Source organism: Pseudophryne corroboree, chromosome 3 (genome assembly GCF_028390025.1).
Source record: "Pseudophryne corroboree isolate aPseCor3 chromosome 3, aPseCor3.hap2, whole genome shotgun sequence".
Classification (NCBI taxonomy): Eukaryota; Metazoa; Chordata; class Amphibia; order Anura; family Myobatrachidae; genus Pseudophryne; species Pseudophryne corroboree.
In genome coordinates this window covers 279,179,773-279,206,481 of record NC_086446.1, presented here as the reverse complement: position 1 = coordinate 279,206,481, position 26,709 = coordinate 279,179,773, and the positions used below count along the sequence as shown (strand labels likewise).

General features: G+C 44.4%; 1 protein-coding gene across 3 annotated transcripts in view; it reads left to right on the top strand.

Moving 5' to 3' along the window:
• Positions 1-25,481, top strand: part of UCKL1 (uridine-cytidine kinase 1 like 1) — a 177,602-nt gene extending 152,121 nt beyond the window's left edge. For all 3 annotated transcript variants that reach the window (XM_063959197.1, XM_063959199.1, XM_063959196.1), the window contains 7 exons: positions 8,444-8,542; positions 11,553-11,646; positions 13,839-13,901; positions 22,614-22,736; positions 22,858-22,965; positions 23,059-23,215; positions 24,940-25,481. In XM_063959197.1, the coding sequence (XP_063815267.1) occupies positions 8,444-8,542; positions 11,553-11,646; positions 13,839-13,901; positions 22,614-22,736; positions 22,858-22,965; positions 23,059-23,215; positions 24,940-25,010 (715 nt within the window). In that variant the 3' untranslated portion in view covers positions 25,011-25,481. The remainder of the gene's footprint in view (positions 1-8,443; positions 8,543-11,552; positions 11,647-13,838; positions 13,902-22,613; positions 22,737-22,857; positions 22,966-23,058; positions 23,216-24,939) is intronic.
• The last annotated feature ends 1,228 nt before the right edge of the window (positions 25,482-26,709 follow it).

The following is a 26,709-nucleotide window of genomic DNA, read 5'->3' as shown; positions in this document are numbered from 1 at the left end:
CAGGTGGAAAACAGGTATAATGTGGAGCTAAATGACAGTGTTTGCATAGAGCTAGCATTGTCCATCTAATCACTGCTGTGATTAGAGGAGACCATAAATAAGACTACACTGAGCAGTACTTTAAAAAGCACTAGAAAAGGTTTTTATGCAGGGAAGGTCTGATTATAATGTGAGATTGCACTTAGAGGTGACACTTACACTTTTGCACAGAGCACCTCTTCAGTTTTCTCTTTACAAACGTTGGTGCCATAGCCAGATTAAGGGGGGGATGCAGGGCATACTGTAACCCGGGCCCCCTCTGTCAAGGGCCCCCTCAGCTAGAGAACACGGATATCACTAGCTCTCCCGCTTGTGCAGCAGCAGAACCAGGCAGCCAGAATGTGAGCAGGACAGTATGTATTGCAGGCATAGACACAGGAGTATCAGGTTTCAAGAGGTACCGACGGAGCTTCCTGACCAGAGGAGAGATAGCAGAGTGGATAGAGCTGTAAGTGACCCAGGGATACCAGCTTCTCCTCCCCTTCTGGGTCCTATGTAACCTGTTATCTAATGAGAGCGTTCATGTCTAGAGAGAGACACACAAAGCATCCTCCTGAGTCTTGTCCCAGTGTGTAGGCTGCTGCTATTGCATTTTTGCAAGATAAATTATAGATTTTATTTTTCTATGTGTATTTTAAGCCTAAATTGTCTTTGTTCCACTACAGGAAAACATTATAAAATAGTTGTCTCTCTATTTGGTGGGGATATAAACAGTACTCAGGCATTATTAAACTATTCGTTTAAATCTAATATACACCATTGGTTTATATTTAATACACACAATCCATACCTCCCAACATGACCCATTCCAGGAGAGCAAAAAGCTCTCTACCCTCTAATTTTTAATTGTAATCAGTTTTTTTGAAATACCTTTTTTTTTTTATCATTGAAGTAGTTCAACACATGTGATGCCAATCATATATTAAAAGGGAAGTCCAGGCAGAGAGCATTTTGTTCCTCCTGGAATGGGTCATGTTGAGAGTAGTGATGAGCACCGGAAATTTTTCGGGTTTTGGGTTCGGTTCCGCGGCCGTGTTTTGGGTTCGAACGCGTTTTGGCAAAACCTCACCGAATTTTTTTTGTCGGATTCGGGTGTGTTTTGGATTTGGGTGTTTTTTTCAAAAAACCCTAAAAAACAGCTTAAATCATAGAATTTGGGGGTCATTTTGATCCCAAAGTATTATTAACCTCAATAACCATAATTTCCACTCATTTTCAGTCTATTCTGAACACCTCACACCTCACAATATTATTTTTAGTCCTAAAATTTGCACCGAGGTCGCTGGATGGCTAAGCTAAGCGACCCAAGTGGCCGACACAAACACCTGGCCCATCTAGGAGTGGCACTGCAGTGTCACGCAGGATGGCCCTTCCAAAAAACACTCCCCAAACAGCACATGACGCAAAGAAAAAAAGAGGCGCAATGAGGTAGCTGTGTGAGTAAGCTAAGCGACCCTAGTGGCCGACACAAACACCTGGCCCATCTAGGAGTGGCACTGCAGTGTCACGCAGGATGGCCCTTCCAAAAAACACTCCCCAAACAGCACATGACGCAAAGAAAAAAAGAGGCGCAATGAGGTAGCTGTGTGAGTAAGCTAAGCGACCCTAGTGGCCGACACAAACACCTGGCCCATCTAGGAGTGGCACTGCAGTGTCACGCAGGATGGCCCTTCCAAAAAACACCCCCCAAACAGCACATGACGCAAAGAAAAATGAAAGAAAAAAGAGGTGCAAGATGGAATTGTCCTTGGGCCCTCCCACCCACCCTTATGTTGTATAAACAGGACATGCACACTTTAACCAACCCATCATTTCAGTGACAGGGTCTGCCACACGACTGTGACTGAAATGACGGGTTGGTTTGGACCCCCACCAAAAAAGAAGCAATTAATCTCTCCTTGCACAAACTGGCTCTACAGAGGCAAGATGTCCACCTCATCATCATCCTCCGATATATCACCGTGTACATCCCCCTCCTCACAGATTATCAATTCGTCCCCACTGGAATCCACCATCTCAGCTCCCTGTGTACTTTGTGGAGGCAATTGCTGCTGGTCAATGTCTCCACGGAGGAATGTATTATAATTCATTTTAATGAACATCATCTTCTCCACATTTTCTGGATGTAACCTCGTACGCCGATTGCTGACAAGGTGAGCGGCGGCACTAAACACTCTTTCGGAGTACACACTTGTGGGAGGGCAACTTAGGTAGAATAAAGCCAGTTTGTGCAAGGGCCTCCAAATTGCCTCTTTTTCCTGCCAGTATAAGTACGGACTGTCTGACGTGCCTACTTGGATGCGGTCACTCATATAATCCTCCACCATTTTTTCAATGGGGAGAGAATCATATGCAGTGACAGTAGACGACATGTCCGTAATCGTTGTCAGGTCCTTCAGTCCGGACCAGATGTCAGCATCAGCAGTCGCTCCAGACTGCCCTGCATCACCGCCAGCGGGTGGGCTCGGAATTCTGAGCCTTTTCCTCGCACCCCCAGTTGCGGGAGAATGTGAAGGAGGAGATGTTGACAGGTCGCGTTCCGCTTGACTTGACAATTTTCTCACCAGCAGTTCTTTGAACCCCAGCAGACTTGTGTCTGCCGGAAAGAGAGATCCAAGGTAGGTTTTAAATCTAGGATCGAGCACGGTGGCCAAAATGTAGTGCTCTGATATCAACAGATTGACCACCCGTGAATCCTTGTTAAGCGAATTAAGGGCTCCATCCACAAGTCCCACATGCCTAGCGGAATCGCTCTGTGTTAGCTCCTCCTTCAATGTCTCCAGCTTCTTCTGCAAAAGCCTGATGAGGGGAATGACCTGACTCAGGCTGGCAGTGTCTGAACTGACTTCACGTGTGGCAAGTTCAAAAGGTTGCAGAACCTTGCACAACGTTGAAATCATTCTCCACTGCGCTTGAAACAGGTGCATTCCACCTCCTATATCGTGGTCAGTTGTATAGGCTTGAATGGCCTTTTGCTGCTCCTCCAACCTCTGAAGCATATAGAGGGTTGAATTCCACCTCGTTACCACCTCTTGCTTCAGATGATGGCAGGGCAGGTTCAGGCGTTTTTGGTGTTGCTCCAGTCTTCTGTACGTAGTGCCTGTACGCCGAAAGTGTCCCGCAATTCTTCTGGCCACCGACAGCATCTCTTGCACGCCCCTCTCGTTTTTTAAATAATTCTGCACCACCAAATTCAAGGTATGTGCAAAACATGGGACGTGCTGGAATTTGCCCATATTTAATGCACACACAATATTGCTGGCGTTGTCCGATACCACAAATCCACAGGAGAGTCCAATTGGGGTAAGCCATTCTGCGATGATCTTCCTCAGTTGCCGTAAGAGGTTTATAGCTGTGTGCGTATTCTGGAAAGCGGTGATACAAAGCGTAGCCTGCCTAGGAAAGAGTTGGCGTTTGCGAGATGCTGCTACTGGTGCCGCCGCTGCTGTTCTTGCGGCGGGAGTCCATACATCTACCCAGTGGGCTGTCACAGTCATATAGTCCTGAGCCTGCCCTGCTCCACTTGTCCACATGTCCGTGGTTAAGTGGACATTGGGTACAACTGCATTTTTTAGGACACTGGTGAGTCTTTTTCTGAGGTCTGTGTACATTTTCGGTATCGCCTGCCTAGAGAAATGGAACCTAGATGGTATTTGGTACCGGGGACACAGTACCTCCAACAAGTCTCTAGTTGCCTCTGCAGTAATGATGGATACCGGAACCACGTTTCTCACCGCCCAGGATGCCAAGGCCTCAGTTATCCGCTTTGCAGCAGGATGACTGCTGTGATATTTCATCTTCCTCGCAAAGGACTGTTGGACAGTCAATTGCTTGGTGGAAGTAGTAAAAGTGGTCTTACGAGTACGACTTCCCCTCTGGGATGACCATCGACTCCCAGCAGCAACAACAGCAGTGCCAGCAGCAGTAGGCGTTACACGCAAGGATGCATCGGAGGAATCCCAGGCAGGAGAGGACTCGTCAGAATTGCCAGTGACATGGCCTGCAGGACTATTGGCATTCCTGGGGAAGGAGGAAATTGACACTGAGGGAGTTGGTGGGGTGGTTTGCGTGAGCTTGGTTACAAGAGGAAGGGATTTACTGGTCAGTGGACTGCTTCCGCTGTCGCCCAAAGTTTTTGAACTTGTCACTGACTTATGATGAATGCGCTGCAGGTGACGTATAAGGGAGGATGTTCCGAGGTGGTTAACGTCCTTACCCCTACTTATTACAGCTTGACAAAGGCAACACACGGCTTGACAAATGTTGTCCGCATTTCTGTTGAAATACTTCCACACCGAAGAGCTGATTTTTTTGGTATTTTCACCAGGCATGTCAATGGCCCTATTCCTCCCACGGACAACAGGTGTCTCCCCGGGTGCCTGACTTAAACAAACCACCTCACCATCAGAATCCTCCTGGTCAATTTCCTCCCCAGCGCCAGCAACACCCATATCCTCCTCATCCTGGTGTACTTCAACACTGACATCTTCAATCTGACTATCAGGAACTGGACTGCGGGTGCTCCTTCCAGCACTTGCAGGGGGCGTGCAAATGGTGGAAGGCGCATGCTCTTCACGTCCAGTGTTGGGAAGGTCAGGCATCGCAAACGACACAATTGGACTCTCCTTGTGGATTTGTGATTTCGAAGAACGCACAGTTCTTTGCTGTGCTTTTGCCAGCTTGAGTCTTTTCATTTTTCTAGCGAGAGGCTGAGTGCTTCCATCCTCATGTGAAGCTGAACCACTAGCCATGAACATAGGCCAGGGCCTCAGCCGTTCCTTGCCACTCCGTGTGGTAAATGGCATATTGGCAAGTTTACGCTTCTCCTCTGACAATTTTATTTTAGATTTTTGAGTCCTTTTTTTACTGATATTTGGTGTTTTGGATTGTACATGCTCTGTACTATGACATTGGGCATCGGCCTTGGCAGACGACGTTGCTGGCATTTCATCGTCTCGGCCATGACTAGTGGCAGCAGCTTCAGCACGAGGTGGAAGTCGATCTTGATCTTTCCCTACTTTTGGAACCTCAACATTTTTGTTCTCCATATTTTAATAGGCACAACTAAAAGGCACCTCAGGTAAACAATGGAGATGGATGGATACTAGTATACTTATGGATGGACGAGCGACTGCCGACACAGAGGTAGCTACAGCCGTGGACTACCGTACTGCGTCTGCTGCTAATATAGACTGGATGATAATGAGATATAAAATATATATATATCACTACTGCAGCCGGACAGGTATATATTATATAATGACGGACCTGCTGGACACTGTCAGCAGAATGCGTTTATAGAATAAAAACACCACACGACGAGTGTTTAACTTTTTCAGGCAGACAATCACAATATACTGGTGGTCAGTGGTCACTGGTCAGTCACACTGGCAGTGGCACTCTGGCAGCAAAAGTGTGCACTGTTAAAATATGTACTCCTGCTATAACTGCTCCCCAGTCTCCCCCACAATTAAGCTGTGTGAGCAGTGAGCACTCAGCACAGTCAGATATACATTATTACATAGATGATGCAGCACACTGAGGCTGAGCACAGATATGGTATGTGACTGTGTCACACTGTGTATCGTTTTTTTTCAGGCAGAGAACGGATTAATTAAACTGGTGGTCACTGGTCACACTATCAGCAAGTAGTACTCCTAATATGCTCCCCAAAATTAGTAAATCAAGTGTCTCTACTACTCTCTAGTCTACTCTAAACGGAGAGGACGCCAGCCACGTCTTCTCCCTATCAATCTCAATGCACGTGTGAAAATGGCGGCGACGCGCGGCTCCTTATATAGAATCCGAGTCTCGCGATAGAATCCGAGCCTCGCGAGAATCCGACAGCGGGATGATGACGTTCGGGCGCGCTCGGGTTAACCGAGCAAGGCGGGAAGATCCGAGTCTGCCTCGGACCCGTGTAAAAAGCGTGAAGTTCGGGGGGGTTCGGTTTCCGAGAAACCGAACCCGCTCATCACTAGTTGAGAGGTATGCACAATTTAATATACACTCACCCTCCACAGGGGGGCCCCCCTGTCCTAAGTGCCCCAGGCCATCCCAAGGCTTAATCCGGCCCTGGTTGGTGCACATGTCGTTTGTGAAGGTGTCTCCAGTGAGCTGACAGTAGGAGTGCACCTTGATGTGCACCAGCCGATGATAGGTAGTGCTTATCGAGTGCTCTTTGTAAATGATCTCCAGCAGATAATTTTGGTGAGTAGGTTTTCATCAAAATCGGTAAGAACGATAGGTTCCTGCAAAAAATGAATATCTGCACAGCTTCCTTATTTGTGCCTGCTTTGCTGGCTAAGGTATTATAATGTGTTACAGGTTGAGTATCCCTTATCCAAAATGCTTGGGACCAGAGGAATTTTGGATATCGGATTTTTCTGTATTTTGGAATAATTGCATACCATAATGAGATATTATGGTGATGGGACCTAAATCTAAGCACAGAATGCATTTATGTTACATATACACCTTATACACACAGCCTGAAGGTAATTTTAGCCAATATTTTTTATAACTTTGTGCATTAAACAAAGTGTCTCTACATTCACACAATTCATTTATGTTTCACATACACCTTATGCACACAGTCTGAAGGTCATTTAATAGAATATTTTTAATAACTTTGAGTATTAAACAAAGTTTGTGTACATTGAGCCATCAAAAAACAAAGGTTTCACTATCTCAGTCTCACTCAAAAAAGTCCGTATTTCGGAATATTCCGTAATTCAGAATATTTGGATATGGGATACTCAACCTGTATAAGGTGAAAACTCAATCCCTACTCCTAGGATCTCCTGATGGAAAATAGATCAGAACGTAAAGCCCACCCAATTATTCGTATAAATGTTCTAAATGAAATGCGGAACTATGTGCTACTCCTGTCTGTGCCTTATCTGTATTTAGCAAAGACTGCGGGGGAGATGTGTGCTGAGTGATCTAGCAGAGACCGCTCAGCACACATCTCCCCCCCCCCCCGCTCAGCACACAGCGCGATGTGTGCTGGTTGAGGGGGGAGGATGGGGGGCGCTCATTTCACCCAGCGGTGAAATGAGCGATCTCACTAGATTTGGCGTGCATGCAGGAAAGTGTGTGGATCCATTTGAAAGTGAAAGCACCATCATGTCCAGCATCACCAATGCAGCAGCCCTATGGCTATTGTGGAAGCGGCTCTGCATCTGAGAATGCCGGGTACTTGCAGTGACATGCTCGCGACACTCCCATAACACCCATGAGACTGATGCGTTCCCTTCAGGCCACTTCCTAGACATTGCCCAGGACTGCCCATCACTTTGCCTCTGCGGTTCAGGTACCAGCTCGCCTATACACAATAGCGCATTTGTGCATACACTCATGGTAACGCATCCGCCATTAGGGTTATTAGGATATTTTGCGCATATGCAGTAGAAATAATCGACAACTGCACAAACATCGGCACTGCGAGTGGTTTGTGTGCACTCTGAGACAAACCACTTAAATGTGCCTACATTAAATGGTTAAATATTTATTGCTCACAAACACCTCTAGTGCTTAGATTTTTTTTACAGTGCACCTGACAGATATTAAATATTTTTTATACAGTATTTTCCACTTTAAATATACAAGAATGAAGAAGAAGATGAGATTTGTCCAATTACTCCGTTATGAAGAAAATAGCCAGCCTTTCCCTTACAGACATGGGGGCTACTAGTGATTACATGATTGTGCAGACCGATCATTTTTCTACACCCCTAAATATTCAGCAGAGACATTTAAAGGGCACTTACACTTTTTAGATGAATGAACTTTATTGACTTCTGTATGTCATCCATTAAGCATTTAATAATAATATTAATAGGAATAATAATAATAATAATAATAATAATATTATTCCTAATTACATTGTTTTTATGTCTTTATATCATTGTGCAGGGTTATATAATCTCTTTTTCTAGAGTATCAAACAAAGCTGCTCTCTGGATATAATTTTACATAATATTGAGAGTGCAGCAAAGCTGTGTCATATCCAAGGGTAACTACAATAAACATCTTTGCGTAATGATATGAATACATGTTTTAAAAATCACAGAATAAAGCCAAGAAGTTATAACAATATTTAGTATCTACTAAATATTGCAGGAAAGTGTGTGAAGCCATGTGAAAGTTAAAGCCCCTTTAAATCTGATAGTAAAGGAACTGATCAGCATTTGGCTAAATGGGCTCTGTATAAATGATTACTGAGGTATGGGACACGACGTGCCTTACGTTTTATCATGTCTGAGATCTTGCATGTGTTGTACAGAGAGTCCCCTGCTAATGTATGATGTACGGCTGGCATGACTCTAATAAACGTGGCATGCATACTGTAGGTGGCTTATAAGGTGACACGTCTCACTCCCATCTGTGTTTCTGCTATTAGGGCGGCCCTGGCCTCTGCCCACCAGTCACAACCATTGCCAAGGACATTGAGCGTGTTACAGGAGACGCCTCAAGTAAGCGTCATGCACACAATTATAAGGTAGGTGACGCAGGCGTTACTAGATTTTTGTGAAAATTAGGGATTTCCTTATTGTTTATTTATTTAGCTCAGTGGTTCTCAAACTCGGTCCTCAGGACCCCACACAGTGCATGTTTTGCAGGTAACCCAGCAAGTGCACAGGTGTATTAATTACTCACTGACACATTTTAATAGGTCCACAGGTGGAGCTAATTATGTCACTTGTGATTCTGTGAGGAGACCTGCAAAACATGCACTGTGTGGGGTCCCGAGGACCGAGTTTGAGCACCTGTGATTTAGCTTATAACAACAGTGGAACACAGACTATTATCACATACTTTCTATAGTCTCTCTTCTGGAACTTGCGAGCTGCCTATGTAATAACTATTGCAATTTTCTAGATTAACATACCTTTATGTACAGCAGAGTATCTCAATCTCCTGCATTACAGTCCAGGTTTTAGGGATATCTTTGCTCAAGCACAGGGATCATGAAACAGGCATGCTATATATCTATTATAGTGGTCTAAAGATTCTGTATATATAGAGCACTTCTGTATGTACAGATAACGTTTTAACATTTTCTATATTGCATGCATGTTATTCATAGAGTTTATGGGGCTGATGCAGAGTGTGCGCTAAAGTTGAGCAGCATATCTTCTTAACAGCAAACCTACACAGGATATAGTTACAAGACCCGCCTATATGCGCCTCTGCAGAACTGAATAATTCTGCCGCCTGCACCTTGAGAGGGGGAACAGGAGTGGAAAGGGACAGTTTCATTTAGGCCAAATACAATAAGGGTGCATTTGCATATACATTTGAGAAAGCCATATTTCTTTTTATTTGCCATCACCAACAAACTGATCTTGATTGGTTGTTTGAAAATGCACCACTGATGCTGATACACTTTTTTTCTTGCTTGTTGGGTTCATATACAATACTTTTGTGACTACATAAAAAAGAAAGGGACAACAAGGGGAATTAAAAAAAAACATAGGGTAAGGAAGACGGGTCATCTACAGACAATAAACATAAAGAAAAGTTACAGTATTAATAATAATTCAGTCATCAGGGCCCACAGTTGGGGGTTCATTCAGATTAAAAGGGTGAGAAGGACTCCGAATAATAGAATTTGTTTTGGGTTTTTTTTTGGGGGGGGGGGGGGAATCACCCTTATCTTCTGTGACAAATAAGTGCCACAAGAACCATTTCACTATAGGGGAACACGGAGCTGTGGAATACAGGACCTCTAGTCTCCATTTCAAAATGGAATTGAACTTTTGGATACATCTTTAGCAAATGGGGGAGGAGATTTCCAATGCTGCGCAATAGTGGTCCTAGCAGATATTAAGTGTGGCCAAGAGCACAGCGGGCAGATTTGGGGACCGTGATGGGATACTAATGCAAAATGGCTAAGGAGGGGTCTGGAGTTAAAGTGAGGCCTAAAATGTCCTGTATGAAGGTATATACCTCCGCCCAAAAGGGACGTAAAACAGGGCAGTCCCAAAAGATATGACAGATTATACTATCTAAATGGCAGAGACGCCAACAGAGTTTATAGGTCGCAGTCCATATCCTATGTAATTTAGAGGGAGTCAAGTAAAGTCTGTTTAAAAAAAAGCTTAGGGGTCTGTTCAATGTCAGTCAGAAAGACGTCCGTTTCTGACTTTTTTAGGTCAAATCAGGATTCTGCCTATTCAATGGAGTTGCCGTTTTTCCGACTTGTCAAAGTTGCAGCCATTTCCGACAGGTTTTTGGCCTGTTTTTGACAATGCTGATTCAACATAAAAAAAAAGTCAGATCAGCATTGTCGAAAACAGGCAAAACCTGTCGGAAATGCCTACAAATTGAATACTGCACTGTTGGATCCGACAGGCATTGAATAGACCCCTTAAAATTAATCTCTGTATGATTAGTGCACTTGGATAGGGAAAAGGAGGAAAGGTGAATAGATTCCCACTGCTTAAGGGTGAAAGTGCATTGGAGGTCAGTTTTTCCATTTCAGCTGAACAGAAGTCTTATCTGTCAGGCCAGGGGGTGAAAGTAAGCAGTACAAATTGTATATAGCCCCACAGGAGGAGGTTATAGACCGTATTAAAAATTCGGTTCAAGTTGAAGATAATAAAATCGGCTCCTGGGACCCAAGTTAAATTTATGATAGGTAAGATAGAGGATGGGGAAAATAAATCTGCTAAAGACGCAACACCCAAGTGCATCCAGTAGGAAATATGAAGGTGAGGTAATAATCTATCTAAAGCGTTAAGAGATACCAGATCTGTTAGGAAGAGTAAAATCAAATTGAGTTGATAGCTTAAGATCCTAAACTTTGATAGTATTCAAAACAGCTGTAGGGTGTGGCTGATGTTGTAGGCGAAGCTGATTAGGTAACCAGAGAAGGTCAGGTGCATTTTAGCAGTTTTATTTATGTAATTTATGCAGAAGACAGGGAGTTATACCCTTTTACACAGAGATTTTGATCCACTAAATTACTGGGGCAAGCTGGCTCAACTTAGGTACTTTCTCCTTGGGAAAGGGTCCACTCAGAACAAAAATGCTGGGACTTCAACCCCAGGGTCAAGGATGCAAGACTTTAGACCCAGGTTGACCTTTTCACACAGAAAAAGGACCTGGATTAAGCTGGCTTGTCCCGGCAAATTTCCAGGTCCAAAATGCTTGCTCCAGGAATTTTATCTGTTGAGTTATAAGGGAGACTAAGCTGGGACCGGGATCCAACCCGAGTTCCAAAAGCTGGATAAAATCTGTATCGAAGCCCCTGTCTGAAAGCGGTATTACAGAGGTTTTTGAAGTTGTATCGATGGCTAATGGTGAATGTGTATTCTGCAAGCAAAACAAATGGTTAAAAGCATGGAATGTATTCCTGGCGTCACCTCTTCATGAAGCAAAGATCATTGGTCTGCCTTTATTACTAGCTTAAAGACTGTTAATGTGGATGGAGTAATATATTGTATTTAGTAATTGTAAAGTGAATATTATTATGATGCATAATGTCTATATTTACCTACTATCAGGAATAGAGAAACGAGCCGGGATGAATTCATCTTCTATTCCCGACGACTCATGAGGCTCCTAATAGAGCATGCACTGTCCTTCCTTCCTTTCAGGGTAAGCGTGAGGGGCAAGGTCAGTGCACTTGCTTCCATTCACACACAACCCCGCCCCCCCCTCCCCTCTATTTTCCCCTCCCCTCTCTTTTCCCCTCCTTTCCCCTTTCCCCTCCTTTCCCCCTTCCCCAGTACGTATGTGTTGGAATGGCTCTACATACTTCTGTGTAGCTTAGAAGCAATCATAAAAAAATATTTAAACATAATCTTAGTCATTTTGGTAAAACATAATTGTATTTAATTATTATTTTCTGAAAATGAAGGATTCTTTCAATGAAACACTACTGTATGTTATATTTACCTTGAAGGGTGTCTGCAGCATTACCAAGTACAAGTTGAGTCTCCCATATCCAGAAGTCTTTTGGATTTCAGATTTTCCGTATTTTGGAATATTAAATGAGATCTTATAGAGGGGACCCAAGATTAAACACAGAAGGTATTTGTTTCATATACACCTTTATACACACAGCTTGAAGATATTTTTATACAGTATTTGTAGGAATATTCTGCATGAACAAAGTTTGTGTATATACATGAAATTCATTTGTTTCATATACACACAACCTGAAGGTCATTTTATACAGTATTTTTTTTTTATCATTTTGTGCATGAAACTGTTCACTGAATCATCAGAAAGCAAAAGTTGTCACTATCTCAGTCAAAAATTATTGGATTTTGGAATATTTTGGATATCAGATTTTCAGATATGGGAAACTCAACCTGTATTTTTTTTTTTTTTTTACAGCATCTTAAAGATTACGTCTTTCCTTTCTGATTACTTAGCAAGTTCTGTTTAGACTTCGAGCATGTGGTATTAGGTCATTTTAATAATGGATTTATAGATATTAAAATTACTTAACTCCACTGTCACACTTTAAGGACAATTTTTGATGGCCAAATCATTACACAAATGTAGAACCTGATTGTTTTTTCTGTTTTTACAAGAAATTGTATCTTCCGCAATGATTATTAGTTTGCCTTATTAGGGTGCTTGCTCCAGGGAATTGATCCTAGCTGCCTTGCTGACATTTTGTATTGACTCTGGATCATCACAGACAGTCTGTATAGGGATAAGGACAACGTGATGGAATGTTGTCTGGTTTTCAACCTTGGCAACTCTACTGATATCGCTATCTGTAATCATTGCTGTATACTGCAAAGGAATACAGGTTGAGTATCCCATATCCAAATATTCCAAAATACAGAATTTTTCGAGTGAGATAGTGAAACCTTTGTTTTCTGATGTGTACACAAACTTTGTTTAATACATAAAATTATTAAAAATATTGTATTAAATGACCTTCAGGCTGTGTATATAAGGTGTATATGAAACATAAATTAATTGTGTGAATGTAGACACACTTTGTTTAATGCACAAAGTTATTAAAAATATTGGCTAAAATGACCTTCAGGCTGTGTGTATAAGGTGTATATGAAACATAAATGCATTCTGTGCTTAGACTTAGGTCCCATCACCATGATATCTCATTATGGTATGCAATTATTCCAAAATACGGAAATATCCGATATCCAAAATACTTCTGGTCCCAAGCATTTTAGATATGGGATACTCAACCTTTTGTATAGATACTATGTTTAATATAATATATATGTATCTGTGTTTACCCTTTTGTTTGTCTAATAATTATGATGACTGTAAAATATCCTTTCTTATGACTTCTTATAGTTTATACGATGGTGCTTGTTAATCAGATTGCAGAGTTCACCTTTCTGGAAAATGTTATTGTCTTCACAGTCCCATAAGCCCTTTATGTTCACGTAAAATTCTGATGGCAATCTAAAGTGTTATAATGCTCTGAGTATATAGTTTGGGGATTCGCCAAATGGTAATCGATATGTGTAACATCAGTATGAGCATTACGCCTCACAAAGAAAGATGACGTAGCCAATCTTGTGAGTTTTCTTATAGCCCCCACAGCAGAAGAACATAAAATGATGTCTAGTATATTCAGTACACTGTGCCGACCAAAAATAAGCACATAATTTTTTGAAGGTTATTGTCCTGTTAAATCAAGGTGAAATAAACTTATAAAACTAGAACAATATGTTATACATAGTTAAAACATACTGATTTTCCATTTTAAATATAATTAAGTGTCCTGAATTCAATTTGAACTCCTCTTACCCTATCCTACCCTTATCCTATTCTATATTTTTTATTTTATTTTTTAGAGCTGCACTGTTCAGACCCCACAAGGACATGACTATAAAGGACGGACATATGATGGTAAACGGGTGAGTGTGGAATGTATTCTATTGTGTGTACTGGATATGATCTTTGTAATAGTTGCAAAATACATGTAAGTAGAGTTCATAGGGTAAGCAAAACCAGGTTGGTTTAGCATTTTAAAAATGATTGCCGCTTTAAAAATGCAGCCATTCTCGGATTAAAATCCCAGACCTCCGCCAACTCGGACCCTATTACATTTACCCCAGAAGCCATTCTGGCATGGATATAGATGACCAGTTAGTCTGTATTAGTCTTTTTATTTTCTAAAAATGACAGTGTGCGGCATGCCCACTGATTTCCTTACTATCAGCAATGGCACTAGACAGGACTGCCCTTATCCCTTCTTGATATTTGCTCTCTTGTTTGAACCACTTGCCTCTCAGGTCAGATCTAACCCTGATACCCAGGTAATACAGGTGGGCTCCACCATAACCTTTTTTTACAGTGCTTAAATCATACAGCGCTGTCTCTGGTTATAAAATTAATTATTCCAAATCTGAAGCCATGTTGCTCTATGTACCCCCCCCCAAGAAACACTGATCCTTAATACTAATGTTAAGGCCCGTACACACTGATATATTGCGGGTCCGTCGGCCAGTGTGTACGGCCGATACGTCTGTGAACTCCGTTGTTCACAGACGTATCGCGTCTGCCGCGCAGCACAGCCGACGGCCAATATATCTACCGATATATTGGCGCGTCGCTGTGTGTGTACGGGGCGGTCAGCCGACCGCCCGTACACATGCTGCGGCGGGCGGCGGTGATTGACAGCTGAACTGGGCGGGCATGTGTACACGCCCGCCCAGTTCATGACGTCAGTCCCCGACTGATCGGGCAGTGTGTATGCACAGCACACTGCCCGATCCGTCCATAGATATATCTGCAGATCAATTGATCTGCAGATATATCTATTAGTGTGTACCCACCTTTAGTTTCAAATGGCAGCCCAGAAAGATCAAATACTTAGAAATTTACCTCACCTGCCGCTACGACCTTCTTTTTCCCAAAACTTCCTTCCTCTTGGATGCAGGCCAATTTGACATCTTGAAACCGCCTTATTATCTCATGGCTGGGCAGGATTATTGCCATTAAAATGAACATTATACCCAAATGGTTTTTCCTTTTTCTCTGACGTCCTAGTGGATGCTGGGAACTCCGTAAGGACCATGGGGAATAGCGGCTCCGCAGGAGACTGGGCACATCTAAAGAAAGCTTTAGGACTAGCTGGTGTGCACTGGCTCCTCCCCCTATGACCCTCCTCCAAGCCTCAGTTAGATTTCTGTGCCCGACGAGAAGGGTGCACACTAGGGGCTCTCCTGAGCTCTTTGTGAAAGTTTTAGTTTAGGTTTATTATTTTCAGTGAGACCTGCTGGCAACAGGCTCACTGCATCGTGGGACTAAGGGGAGAAGAAACGGACTCACCTGCGTGCAGAGTGGATCGGGTTTCTTAGGCTACTGGACATTAGCTCCAGAGGGACGATCACAGGTTCAGCCTGGATGGGTCCCGGAGCCGCGCCGCCGGCCCCCTTACAGAGCCAGAAGAGCGAAGAGGTCCGGTGAAATCGGCGGCAGAAGACGATCCTGTCTTCAGATAAGGTAGCGCACAGCACCGCAGCTGTGCGCCATTGCTCTCAGCACACTTCACACTCCGGTCACTGAGGGTGCAGGGCGCTGGGGGGGCAGCGCCCTGAGACGCAATAAATCGATAAAACCTTATATGGCTAAAATAAATGCATCACATATAACTCCTGGGCTATATGGATGCATTTAACCCCTGCCAAAACATATAGAAAAACGGATGATAAGGACGCCGAGAAAGGGGCGGAGCCTATCTCCTCAGCACACTGGCGCCATTTTCCCTCACAGCTCAGTTGGAGGGAAGCTCCCTGGCTCTCCCCTGCAGTCACTACACTACAGAAAGGGGTTAAAAAAGAGAGGGGGGCACAAATTAGGCGCAGTATAAACAATACAGCAGCTATAAAGGGAAAAACACTTATATAAGGTTATCCCTGTATATATATAGCGCTCTGGTGTGTGCTGGCAAACTCTCCCTCTGTCTCCCCAAAGGGCTAGTGGGTCCTGTCCTCTATCAGAGCATTCCCTGTGTGTGTGCTGTGTGTCGGTACTTTTGTGTCGACATGTATGAGGAGAAAAATGATGTGGAGACGGAGTAGAGTGTCTGTAATAGTGTTGTCACCCCCTAGGGGGTCGACACCTGAGTGGATGTACTGTTGAAATTGCGTGACAGTGTCAGCTTTGTATAAAAGACAGTGGTTGACATGAGACAGCCGGCTACTCAGCTTGTGCATGTCCAGATGTCTCATACAGGGTCTCTAAAGCGCCCGTTACCTCGGATACAGACGCCGACACGGATACTGGCTCCTGTGTCGACGTGAAGAGACAACCGTGATTTCCAATAGGGCCACACATTGCATGATTGAGGCAATGGAAAATGTTTACACTTTTCTGATAATATGAATACCACCAAAAAAAGGGGTATTATGTTTGGTGAGGAAAAACTTCCTATAGTTTTCCTGAATCTGAAAAATAAAATGAGGTGTGTGATGATGCGTGGGTTTTCCTCCGATAACAATTGATAATTCTAAAAAGTTATTGGCAGTATACCTTTTCCCGCCAGTGGTTAGGGTGCGTTGGGAAACACCCCCTACAGGGGATAAGGCGCTCACACGATTGTAAGAACAAGGGCTCTACCCTCTCTTGAGATGGCCGCCCTTAAGGATCCTGCTGATAAAAAGCAGGAGGGTATCCTAAAATGTATTTACACACATACTGGTGTTATACTGCGACCAGCAATCGCCTCAGCCTGGATGTGCAGTGCTGGGTGGCGTGGTCGGATTCCCTGACTGGAAATATTGATATCCTAGATAAGGACAGTATATTATTGCCTATAGAGCAATTAAAAGATGCTTTTCTATATATGCATGATGCACAGCGGAATATTTGCCGACTGGCATCAAGTATAAGTGCTTTGTATCTACCAGTAAAGTGGTCAGGGATTCCAAACGGCATTTGGAATTGCCTTAAAAAAGGGGATGTACCCTAGGTCGCCTCTCAAAATAAGACGCCGTATTATCAGGCGCAGTCCTGGTTGGCAAGCGGACAAAAGGGTTCCTCTTTTCTGCTCGTGACAGAGGGAGAGGAAAATGGCTGCAGAGATCAGCCAGTTCCCAGGAACAGAAACCCTTTTCCGCCGCTGCCAAGCCCTCAGTATGACGCTAGGGCTTTACAAGTTCAGGCACGGTGGGGGCCCGTTCTCAGTGAATTTCAGTGCGCAGTGGGCTCACTCGCAAGTAGACCCCTGGATCCTTCAGGTAATATTTCAGGGGTACAAATTGGAATTCGAGACGTATTCCCCTCGCCGTTTCCAAAAAGTCTGTTTTACCGACGTCTCCCGCTGTCAGGGAGGCAGTTTTGGAAGCCATTCACAAGCTGTATTCCCAGCAGGTGATAATTAAGGTACCCCTCCTGCAACAGGGAACGGGGTATTATTCCACACTATTGTGGTACCGAAGCCAGACGGCTCGGTGAGACCGATTTTAAAATCTAAAATCTTTGAACACTTACATACAGAGGTTCAAATTCAAAATTGAGTCACTCAGAGCAGTGATTGCAAACCTGGAAGAAGGGGACTACATGATGTCTCGGGACATCAAGGATGCTTACCTTCATGTCAAAATTTACCCTTCTCACCAAAGGTATCTCAGGTTATGGTACAGAACTGTCACTATCAGTTCAGACGCTGCCGTAGGGATGGTCCACGGCACCCCGGGTCTTTACTGAAGTAATGACCGAAATGATGATATTCCTTCGAAGGAAGGGAATTTTAGTTATCCTTTACTTGGACGATTCCCTGGTAAGGGTAAGATCCAGAGAACAGTTGGAGGTCGGTGTAGCACTATCTCAGGTAGTGTTGCGGCAGCACGAGTGGATTCTCAATATTCCAAAATCGCAGCTGGTTCCGACGACTTGTCTTCTGTTCCTAGGGATGATCCTGGACACAGTCCAGAAAGAAGGTGTTTCTCCCGGAGGAGAAAGCCAGGGAGTTATCCGAGCTAGTCAGGACCTCCTAAAACCGAACCAAGTTTCAGTGCATCAATGCACAAGGGTTCTGGGTAAAAATGGTGGCTTCCTACGAAGCAATCCCATTCGGCAGATTCCACACAAGAACTTTCCAGTGGAACCTACTGGACAAATGGTCCGGGTCGCATCTTCAGATGCATCAGCGGATAACCCTGTCACCAAGGACAAGGGTGTCCCTCCTGTGGTGGTTGCAGAGTGCTCATCTTCTAGAGGGACGCAGATTCGGCATTCAGGACTGGGTCCTGGTGACCACGGATGCCAGCCTGCGAGGCTGGGGAGCAGTCACACAGGGAAGAAATATCCAGGGCTTATGGTCAAGCCTGGAGACAAAAATATCCTGGAACTAAGGGCCATTTACAATGCCCTAGGTCAAGCAAAACCTCTGCTTCAGGGTCAACCGGTATTGATCCAGTCGGACAACATCACGGCTGTCGCCCACGTAAACAGACAGGGCGGCACAAGAAGCAGGAGGGCAATGGCAGAAGCTGCAAGGATTCTCTGCTGGGCGGAAAATCATGTGATAGCACTGTCAGCAGTGTTCATTCCGGGAGTGGACAACTGGGAAGCAGACTTCCTCAGCAGACACGACCTCCACCCGGGGGAGTGGGGACTTCACCCAGAAGTCTTCCAACTGATTGTAAACTGGACAGATATTGCGCAAGGTCAAGGGACCCTCAGGCAATAGCGGTGGACGCTCTGGTGACACCGTGGGTGTACCAGTCAGTGTATGTGTTCCCTCCTCTGCCTCTCATACCAAAAGTACTGAGAATCATAAGAAGGAGAGGAGTAAGAACGATACTCGTGGTCCCGGATTGGCCAAGAAGGACTTGGTACCCGGAACTTCAAGAGATGCTCACGGAAGACCCGTGGCCTCTACCTCTAAGAAAGGACCTGCTCCAGCAGGGGCCTTGTCTGTTCCAAGACTTACCGCGGCTGCGTTTGACGGCATGGCGGTTGAACGCCGGATCCTGAAGGAAAAAGGCTTTCCAGATGAAGTCATCCCTACCCTGGTCAAAGCCAGGAAGGATGTAAGCGCAAAACATTATCACCGCATTTGGCGAAAATATGTTGCGTGATGTGAGGCCAAGAAGGCCCCTACAGAGGAATTTCAACTAGGTAGTTTCCTCCATTTCCTGCAGACAGGACTGTCTATGGGCCTAAAATTAGGGTCCATTAAGGTTCAAATTTCGGCCCTGTCGATTTTCTTCCAGAAAGAACTGGCTTCAGTACCTGAAGTTCAGACATTTGTAAAAGGGGTACTGCATATACAACCTCCTTTTGTGCCTCCAGTGGCACCTTGGGATCTCAATGTTGTTTTGAGGTTCCTTAAGTCACATTGGTTGAACCACTCACCACTGTGGACTTAATATATCATCTCACATGGAAGGTGACGATGCTGTTAGCCCTGGCTTCAACCAGGCGTGTGTCAGAATTGGCGGCTTTTATCATATAAAAGCCCTTACTTAATTTTTCATTCTGACAGGGCAGAATTGAGGACTCGTCCTCAATTTCTCCCTAAGGTGGTTTCTGCTTTTCACATGAACCAACCTGTTGTGGTGCCTGCGGCTACTAGGGACTTGGAGGACTCCAAGTTACTTGACGTTGTCAGGGCCCTGAAAATATATGTTTCCAGGACGGCTGGAGTCAGAAAATCTGACTCGCTGTTTATCCTGTATGCACCCAACAAGCTGGGTGCTCCTGCTTCTAAGCAGACTATTGCTCGTTGGATTTGTAGTACAATTCAGCTTGCACATTCTGTGGCAGGCCTGCCACAGCCAAAATCTGTAAAAGCCCATTCCACAAGGAAAGTGGGCTCATCTTGGGCGGCTGCCCGAGGGGTCTCGGCTTTACAACTTTGCCGAGCAGCTATTTGGTCAGGGGCAAACACGTTTGCTAAATTCTACAAATTTGATACCCTGGCTGAGGAGGACCTGGAGTTCTCTCATTCGGTGCTGCAGAGTCATCCGCACTCTCCCGCCCGTTTGGGAGCTTTGGTATAATCCCCATGGTCCTTACGGAGTTCCCAGCATCCACTAGGACGTCAGAGAAAATAAGATTTTACTTACCGATAAATCTATTTCTCGTAGTCCGTAGTGGATGCTGGGCGCCCATCCCAAGTGCGGATTGTCTGCAATACTTGTACATAGTTATTGTTAACTAAATCGGGTTATTGTTGTTGTGAGCCATCTTTTCAGAGGCTCCTTCATTGTTATCATACTGTTAACTGGGTTCAGATCACAAGTTGTACGGTGTGATTGGTGTGGCTGGTATGAGTCTTACCCGGGATTCAATATCCTTCCTTATTATGTACGCTCGTCCGGGCACAGTATCCTAACTGAGGCTTGGAGGAGGGTCATAGGGGGAGGAGCCAGTGCACACCAGCTAGTCCTAAAGCTTTCTTTAGATGTGCCCAGTCTCCTGCGGAGCCGCTATTCCCCATGGTCCTTACGGAGTTCCCAGCATCCACTACGGACTACGAGAAATAGATTTATCGGTAAGTAAAATCTTATTTTCAACCCCACCCTGTAGCTGTTCCTGCTTTCTTCCTTAGCAGTATCCAAAAGACCCTCACCCGCTTCATATAGAATCATAGACCTCTGCAAATCTCAGCCAATATCCTTAAGAAACCGGTTTCTGGGGGAGGCAGGGTTTTGCTGACGTTAAACTGTACTATCTAACCTCCCATCTCTCTCAAATAGTTGCCTCTTATGCTCCACCTGGCTCCATGTCTTGGCTTGATATTGAAACAGCTTTTTATAAGTCTTCCCGACCTAACCCCTCTGTGGGTCCAACCTTCCCTACAACGGCCTGTCAGTGCTAAACTGCTCTCCACCAATAAATTTGACTCTGCCCTTTGGGACCTGCATTTTACTTAAATGAATCTCCCCTCTCCAATCCATTGACCTCTGTCTGGCATAGCCCTCTGTTTACCCCTGGGTCTTTTATTATAAGATGCCACGGTTGGATCCAGTGGGACTTTTTCAGCGGATTTTGACAGACAGGGTCATTGGATAGCCTTGGCTGAGCTCCAACAGATCTCCCAGTCCCAAGCTCCTTGCCTCCAATCCTTGCTCTCCAAAACCTTACCTTTTTGAGGGGTGTAGTATGGTATGCCGGTGGCCGGGATCCCGGCGACCAGCATACCGGCGCCGGGAGCCCGACCGCCGGCATACCGACAGCGTGGCGAGTGCAAATGAGCCCCTTGCGGGCTCACTGCGCTCGCGGGCACGCTGCGGGCACGGTGGCGTGCTATACGCTATTTATTCTCCCCCCAGGGTGGTCGTGGACCCCCACGAGGGAGAAAATCTGTCGGTATGCCGGCTGTCGGGATACCGGCGGCGGTATACTGTGCGCCGGGATCCCGACAGTCGGCAACCTGAAGACCACCCCTTTTGAGAACCTTTGCAAGCACCACCTCTTGACCAGGGGTTTGATTTCCCAACTTTATGCTATCCTCCCGGACACTGCCCTTCCCTCTCCGAGAGTTCGTGAGGCTGAGTGGGAAAAAGATCTCTGGCCACCCCCAGATAACAAAGCGTTGGAACTTTTAGCTTTCCCTGGTCTCAAGTCTTTAATTTCCACCAAAATTAAGGAAACCTTGTATAAAAACTATTACCGCTGGCTGTGGTTGCAGAGGTAATATGCTACATACATGGTGGACTTGTTTGATTATTGCTTTCTTTTGGGACATGGTTCATACTCATTTGAATTCTCCTTTTGATGCTCCAGTGACAAAGGTCCTTCCCACGTTTCTTAATAAATTAGCCCAAAAACTGACTGCTCTCATTTTGGCAGCAGCCAAATCTTTGATAGCTCTGAACTGGAAACCACTTCCCCACCGTCTCTTTCTGCACTTAAATGCCAAATCTGGCATGTGGCTGCTATGGAGGAGATAGCTTACTATCTTCACCATAAAGGCCATGTTTTTCGGCCAAGTTTGGGCTCCCTGGCTATTGATGGAGGGTAGACTTCTATCACTCTCTGGGGGGAATTCAAATGTTTGAAAAGTCAGCTGGGTGTCTGTTATTTCCTGTCTATTAGATAGGAAAAAGAACAGACAGCAAACTGACTTTTCAAACATTTGAATTCCCCCCTATGTGTCTATATTCCACCACCCCCTTAGAGGAACCATGATCAGTGAAATCTGTCTCCTCTATACTGTCCCATTCTCTTTGACTTTGAAGATTTCCTTCCACTTTTTACCCCCATTTGAGGATAAAACTGTCACTATTACTGTTTATTCAAGTATTTTACCTGTCTTTTTTTTCCTATGCCACAATGTTTTTGTTTTTTTGTCATTTTGATTGACCATTCAAAATAAAGGATAATAAAAAAAAAAAAGGAACCGTTTGCATAGGTCCCACATAATTGTCAATCCCATTACAGTCTGATTGTGAGCTATTAGATGTTGAGCAAGATTAAAACGACCTCCAGTTGGCTGTATCTGACTGTGTATGTGGACACTGTCCAAGCACTTTGGTGATGCCACAACTGAGAGTGCTGAATAGCCAGGTGTGACCAGGTTTTGTCACACAATAGGGCCACATCTGTCCAGTCTGTGTAGGAAAACCTTAGACCCAGTTGTAGCATGGTAATTGCTGTCATTCTTGTGCTAGATAACTGGAGTCTCTATACTGAGAGCTGGTGAGACAATGGAACCAGCACTAAGAGCTGTGTGCAAGGACGTAAGGATCGGAACCATCCTAATCCAGACCAACCCGAGCACTGGAGAGCCAGAGGTGAGAGCATAAGGGCAGAACCATCATGATGGACCCACCACAAAGTGGGAATACGTATTTTGTTGTTGGTTTTTCCTGACCTTGGGCTCTTATGTCTCCAACGCTTCCTTATACCCCTTAGCTGCACTATCTCAGACTCCCGAAAGATATCAGTGAGGATCACGTTATTCTAATGGACTGTACAGTTTCCACAGGAGCAGCAGCCATGATGGCTGTTCGAGTACTGCTGGTAAGTGGGTGATGGGAGGTAAAATGAGAGTGAGATTTTGTCGATACAAAGCTGGCAATAAGTTTCCCTCCATCACTTTGTTCACCCTGACAGGACCATGAGGTGCCAGAAGATAAAGTCTTCCTGCTATCACTACTCATGGCAGAACTGGGAGTACACTCTGTGGCATATGCTTTCCCACGAGTGCGCATATTAACCACGGCAGTGGACAAGAAAGTTAATGACATGTTCCGAATAATCCCTGGAATTGGTATGTCTGTCTGGTTGATCAGGGGAATTTCTTCTCGGTGTTTATTTATCATTTATGTCTAAAATCTTCTATAGCATCAGTTATCTATTTTTCTTAGATGTTTACAGATAAATGGAACAGAGTCCAGGCAGATTGTGGATGGAGTTGATACATTTCTAGTTTATCCATAGTTAGAAGTCAGAACCAGTGGATCACCATTTTGGTGACCATTATTGCTCCATTCATCATATTAAAAAAAACACAGCACAATGCACCAAAGTCCCACCAGTATCTGCCTATGAACATTACCCCATCATGTCAATTTGTGTACAGAATATATCTGTTGAACAGACCAAGGAAGATATTAACTAATTGATTTATTGCTGCAACTAATGGAAACTCTTATAATGACATTAATCTGGCTGTACATGGGGTAATCCAATAGCACACCACAAATGTACATATCTGCAGCAGTTTGCTACAATGAAGCTGTCCTGTATTCATGTGGCCTGTAGAATAGGTTACAGGTATGGTGTCAGTATACAACTATAAGCATCCCTTTCCTCTTACAGACAGTGATTGCATGAGCCATGCTAGAGTAAATCCAATACCACAAAAATGAATTTTGAGCTGGTGCAATAATCTTACAAGACAATCCAGTGGTTGGCCAATTGTGTAATAGTCCTGATTATCTAACCAATTGTGATCGTGTTTTGCTGGCTTTATACAGATTTTAATTCATTTAACTTTGTATATTTCACCTTGGAATTGATTGAATCTGAAATTTGTTCTGGATCTGTCTGTTAGGCCTAGGGGGTAATTCAGAGTTGAATGCAGCAGCAAATTTGTTAGCAATTGGGCAAAACCATGGGCCTAATTCTGAGTTGATTGCAGCAGCAAATTTGTTAGCAGTTGGGCAAAAAACCATGTGCACTGCAGGGTGGACAGATATAACATGTGCAGAGAGAGTTAGATTTGGGTGGGGTGTATTCAAACTGAAATCTAAATTGCAGTGTAAAAATAAAGCAGCCAGTATCTACCCTGCACAGAAACGAAATAACCCACCCAAATCTAACTCTCTCTGCAAATGTTATATCTTTTCTCCCTGCAGTGCACATGGTTTTGCCCAATTGCTAACAAACTTGCTGCTGCGATCAACTCAGAATTACCCCCCATGTGCACTGCAGGTGTGGCAGATATAACATTTGCAGAGAGAGTTAGATTTGGGTGGGTTATATTGTTTCTGTGCAGGGTAAATACTGCAATTTAGATTTCAGTTTGAATACACCCCACCCAAATCTAACACTCTCTGCACATGTTATATCTGCCCCCCCCCCCCCCCCCCTGCAGTGCACATGATTTTCCCAACTGCTAACAAATTTGCTGCTGCGATCAACTCAGAATTAGGCCCCTAGTCTCTTGCTTGTGTTAAGAGACATAACAGAGTATTGAACAAGATTCTAAGCACAGAGTAACCCTTTATAAAGTCAGCATTAATTATATACAAGCAGCAATGTTATGTTTAAAGTGGCACAGCATATCACCAAAAGTAATTTTATTCTGGCCTGTGATTAGCTGAGAAAATTCAACGGGCTCTGACACTTAATGTAAGGAATATCCTGTGTGTGTGTTTGTGTTCTAACGTTAACTGATCAAATGTGGGTTAAAAGCTTCCCAATCTGTTGTTTGACCGACAGCTCCCACAAGTTTGGTTTTTATTTATTGTTACATTTTCTTTGTTTCAGGTAATTTTGGGGATCGTTATTTTGGGACAGATGCTCCTGCAGATTGGAGCGATGAAGATGATCTTGCCTGACCCTTCCTTGCTTTCGGCTACGATTATTGCACCTTTTTTTTTTTTTACCTCTGTGGATTCCTATTGTTCCTGTTATATTTTCTTTTTTTTTTCTTTTTTCAATATTAAGTTTTTTATTTATGATATAGAATCAAAACAAGAACACAACAAAGACAAAAGAGAATAGAATAACAATAGGGCAAAAACAATAATATAGGGGGGGAGACAGGACATCCAAAAGCAGTACAGAAAACAGAAAAATATACACAAATCATGGATTTTCTACAGGTAGAGGGTCGCCCAAGTCACAGGGAGGGCTCTGTATGGTAGGGACGACGGTTAGATCACCTTATTCTTGGAAATGTATGTATGCCATGAGAGCCACTTCATGGTAGGGGAAGAAGGGGATGTAGAGTATGTAGCATCCCTGGTTTCCATCTCCAAATGGAAGTGGGTCTTAGAAATAACTTTTGCAAAGGGAGGGGGGGGGGGGGGGGGGAGGAGATTTCCAGTTTTGAGCAATTGTAGCTCTGGCTGCAATTAAAACGTGACCAAGGACATAGCGAGTTGACTTGGGGACAGTGACTGGGTACCAGTGCAGCAGCGCCAACGAGGGGTCCTGGGTCAGGCTAAGGCCAGTGACCGAATGAATAAGATCATATACTTTATCCCAAAAGGAGCATAGGACAGGGCAGTCCCAGAAAACATGCAAGAGTGTACCTTCGTGGTGGCAGAGGCGCCAGCAGAATTTAGAGGTGGTCGGCCAGATCGTGTGTAGCTTAGAAGGGGTGAAATACAGTCTATGTAATAGTTTAATGTGCATTTCGGTGTGGTTAGTACATTTAGAAAGGGACAAAGAAGAAAGGTGAATAGATTCCCACTGTTTGAGAGTGAAAGTACGATGGAGATCGGCTTCCCACTTAATTTGAGCTGAAGATGTAGTCGTGGCAATCGGAGGTGACAACAAATCATACCAGTCAGAAATGGCTCCACGAGATGAAAGTTTAGTCAATCTATTCAGGACACTGGTAGAGGGGAGTTGGAAGACATTAGGGTTAGTGGCCATTCCATCTATCCAATGTTTAAGTTGGTAATAATAGAGCTAGGCTGAAGGGTCGAGGTTATATTTAGCTTGTAGATCTGGAAACAGCAATAGGGAGGTCGGGGAGAAAATGTCAGTAAGGGATTCCAAACCTAAACGTCTCCAGTAGGAGAAATGGAGAAAAGGCAACACTTTATCCAATGCAGAGAGAGAAATGTTTCTAGTGGGTACTGTAATGTTAAAGGAAGATGTGAGTCTAGAGTCCCAGATTGTCAGGGCGTCTGTTATGGAAGAGGGCGACAATGGGTAGCGGGAGCGGAGTTGTCGGGGGAGCCAAAAGAGATCGATAAGGGGGAAGTTCCGGAATAGGGCACGTTCTAGATCCACCCATGGTTTAGAGTGGGGGGGGGGGGGGGGGGGAGAGACAGATCGGACAATTGGGAGAGCATAGACGCTTCATGGTACCTGAGTAGATCGGGGAGTATGAGTCCTCCCTGTGACTTAGAGCGAATCATACATGTATAGGCCAATTGAGGAGGTTTACACTTCCAAACATACGATAACATCAACCTTCGCATCTGGGTTAACAGTTTACGAGGAACTGCATAGGGGATGGCATCAAATAAATCCATGAGTTTTGATAACATCATCTTAAATGCCGCTAGGCGGCCCAGCCAG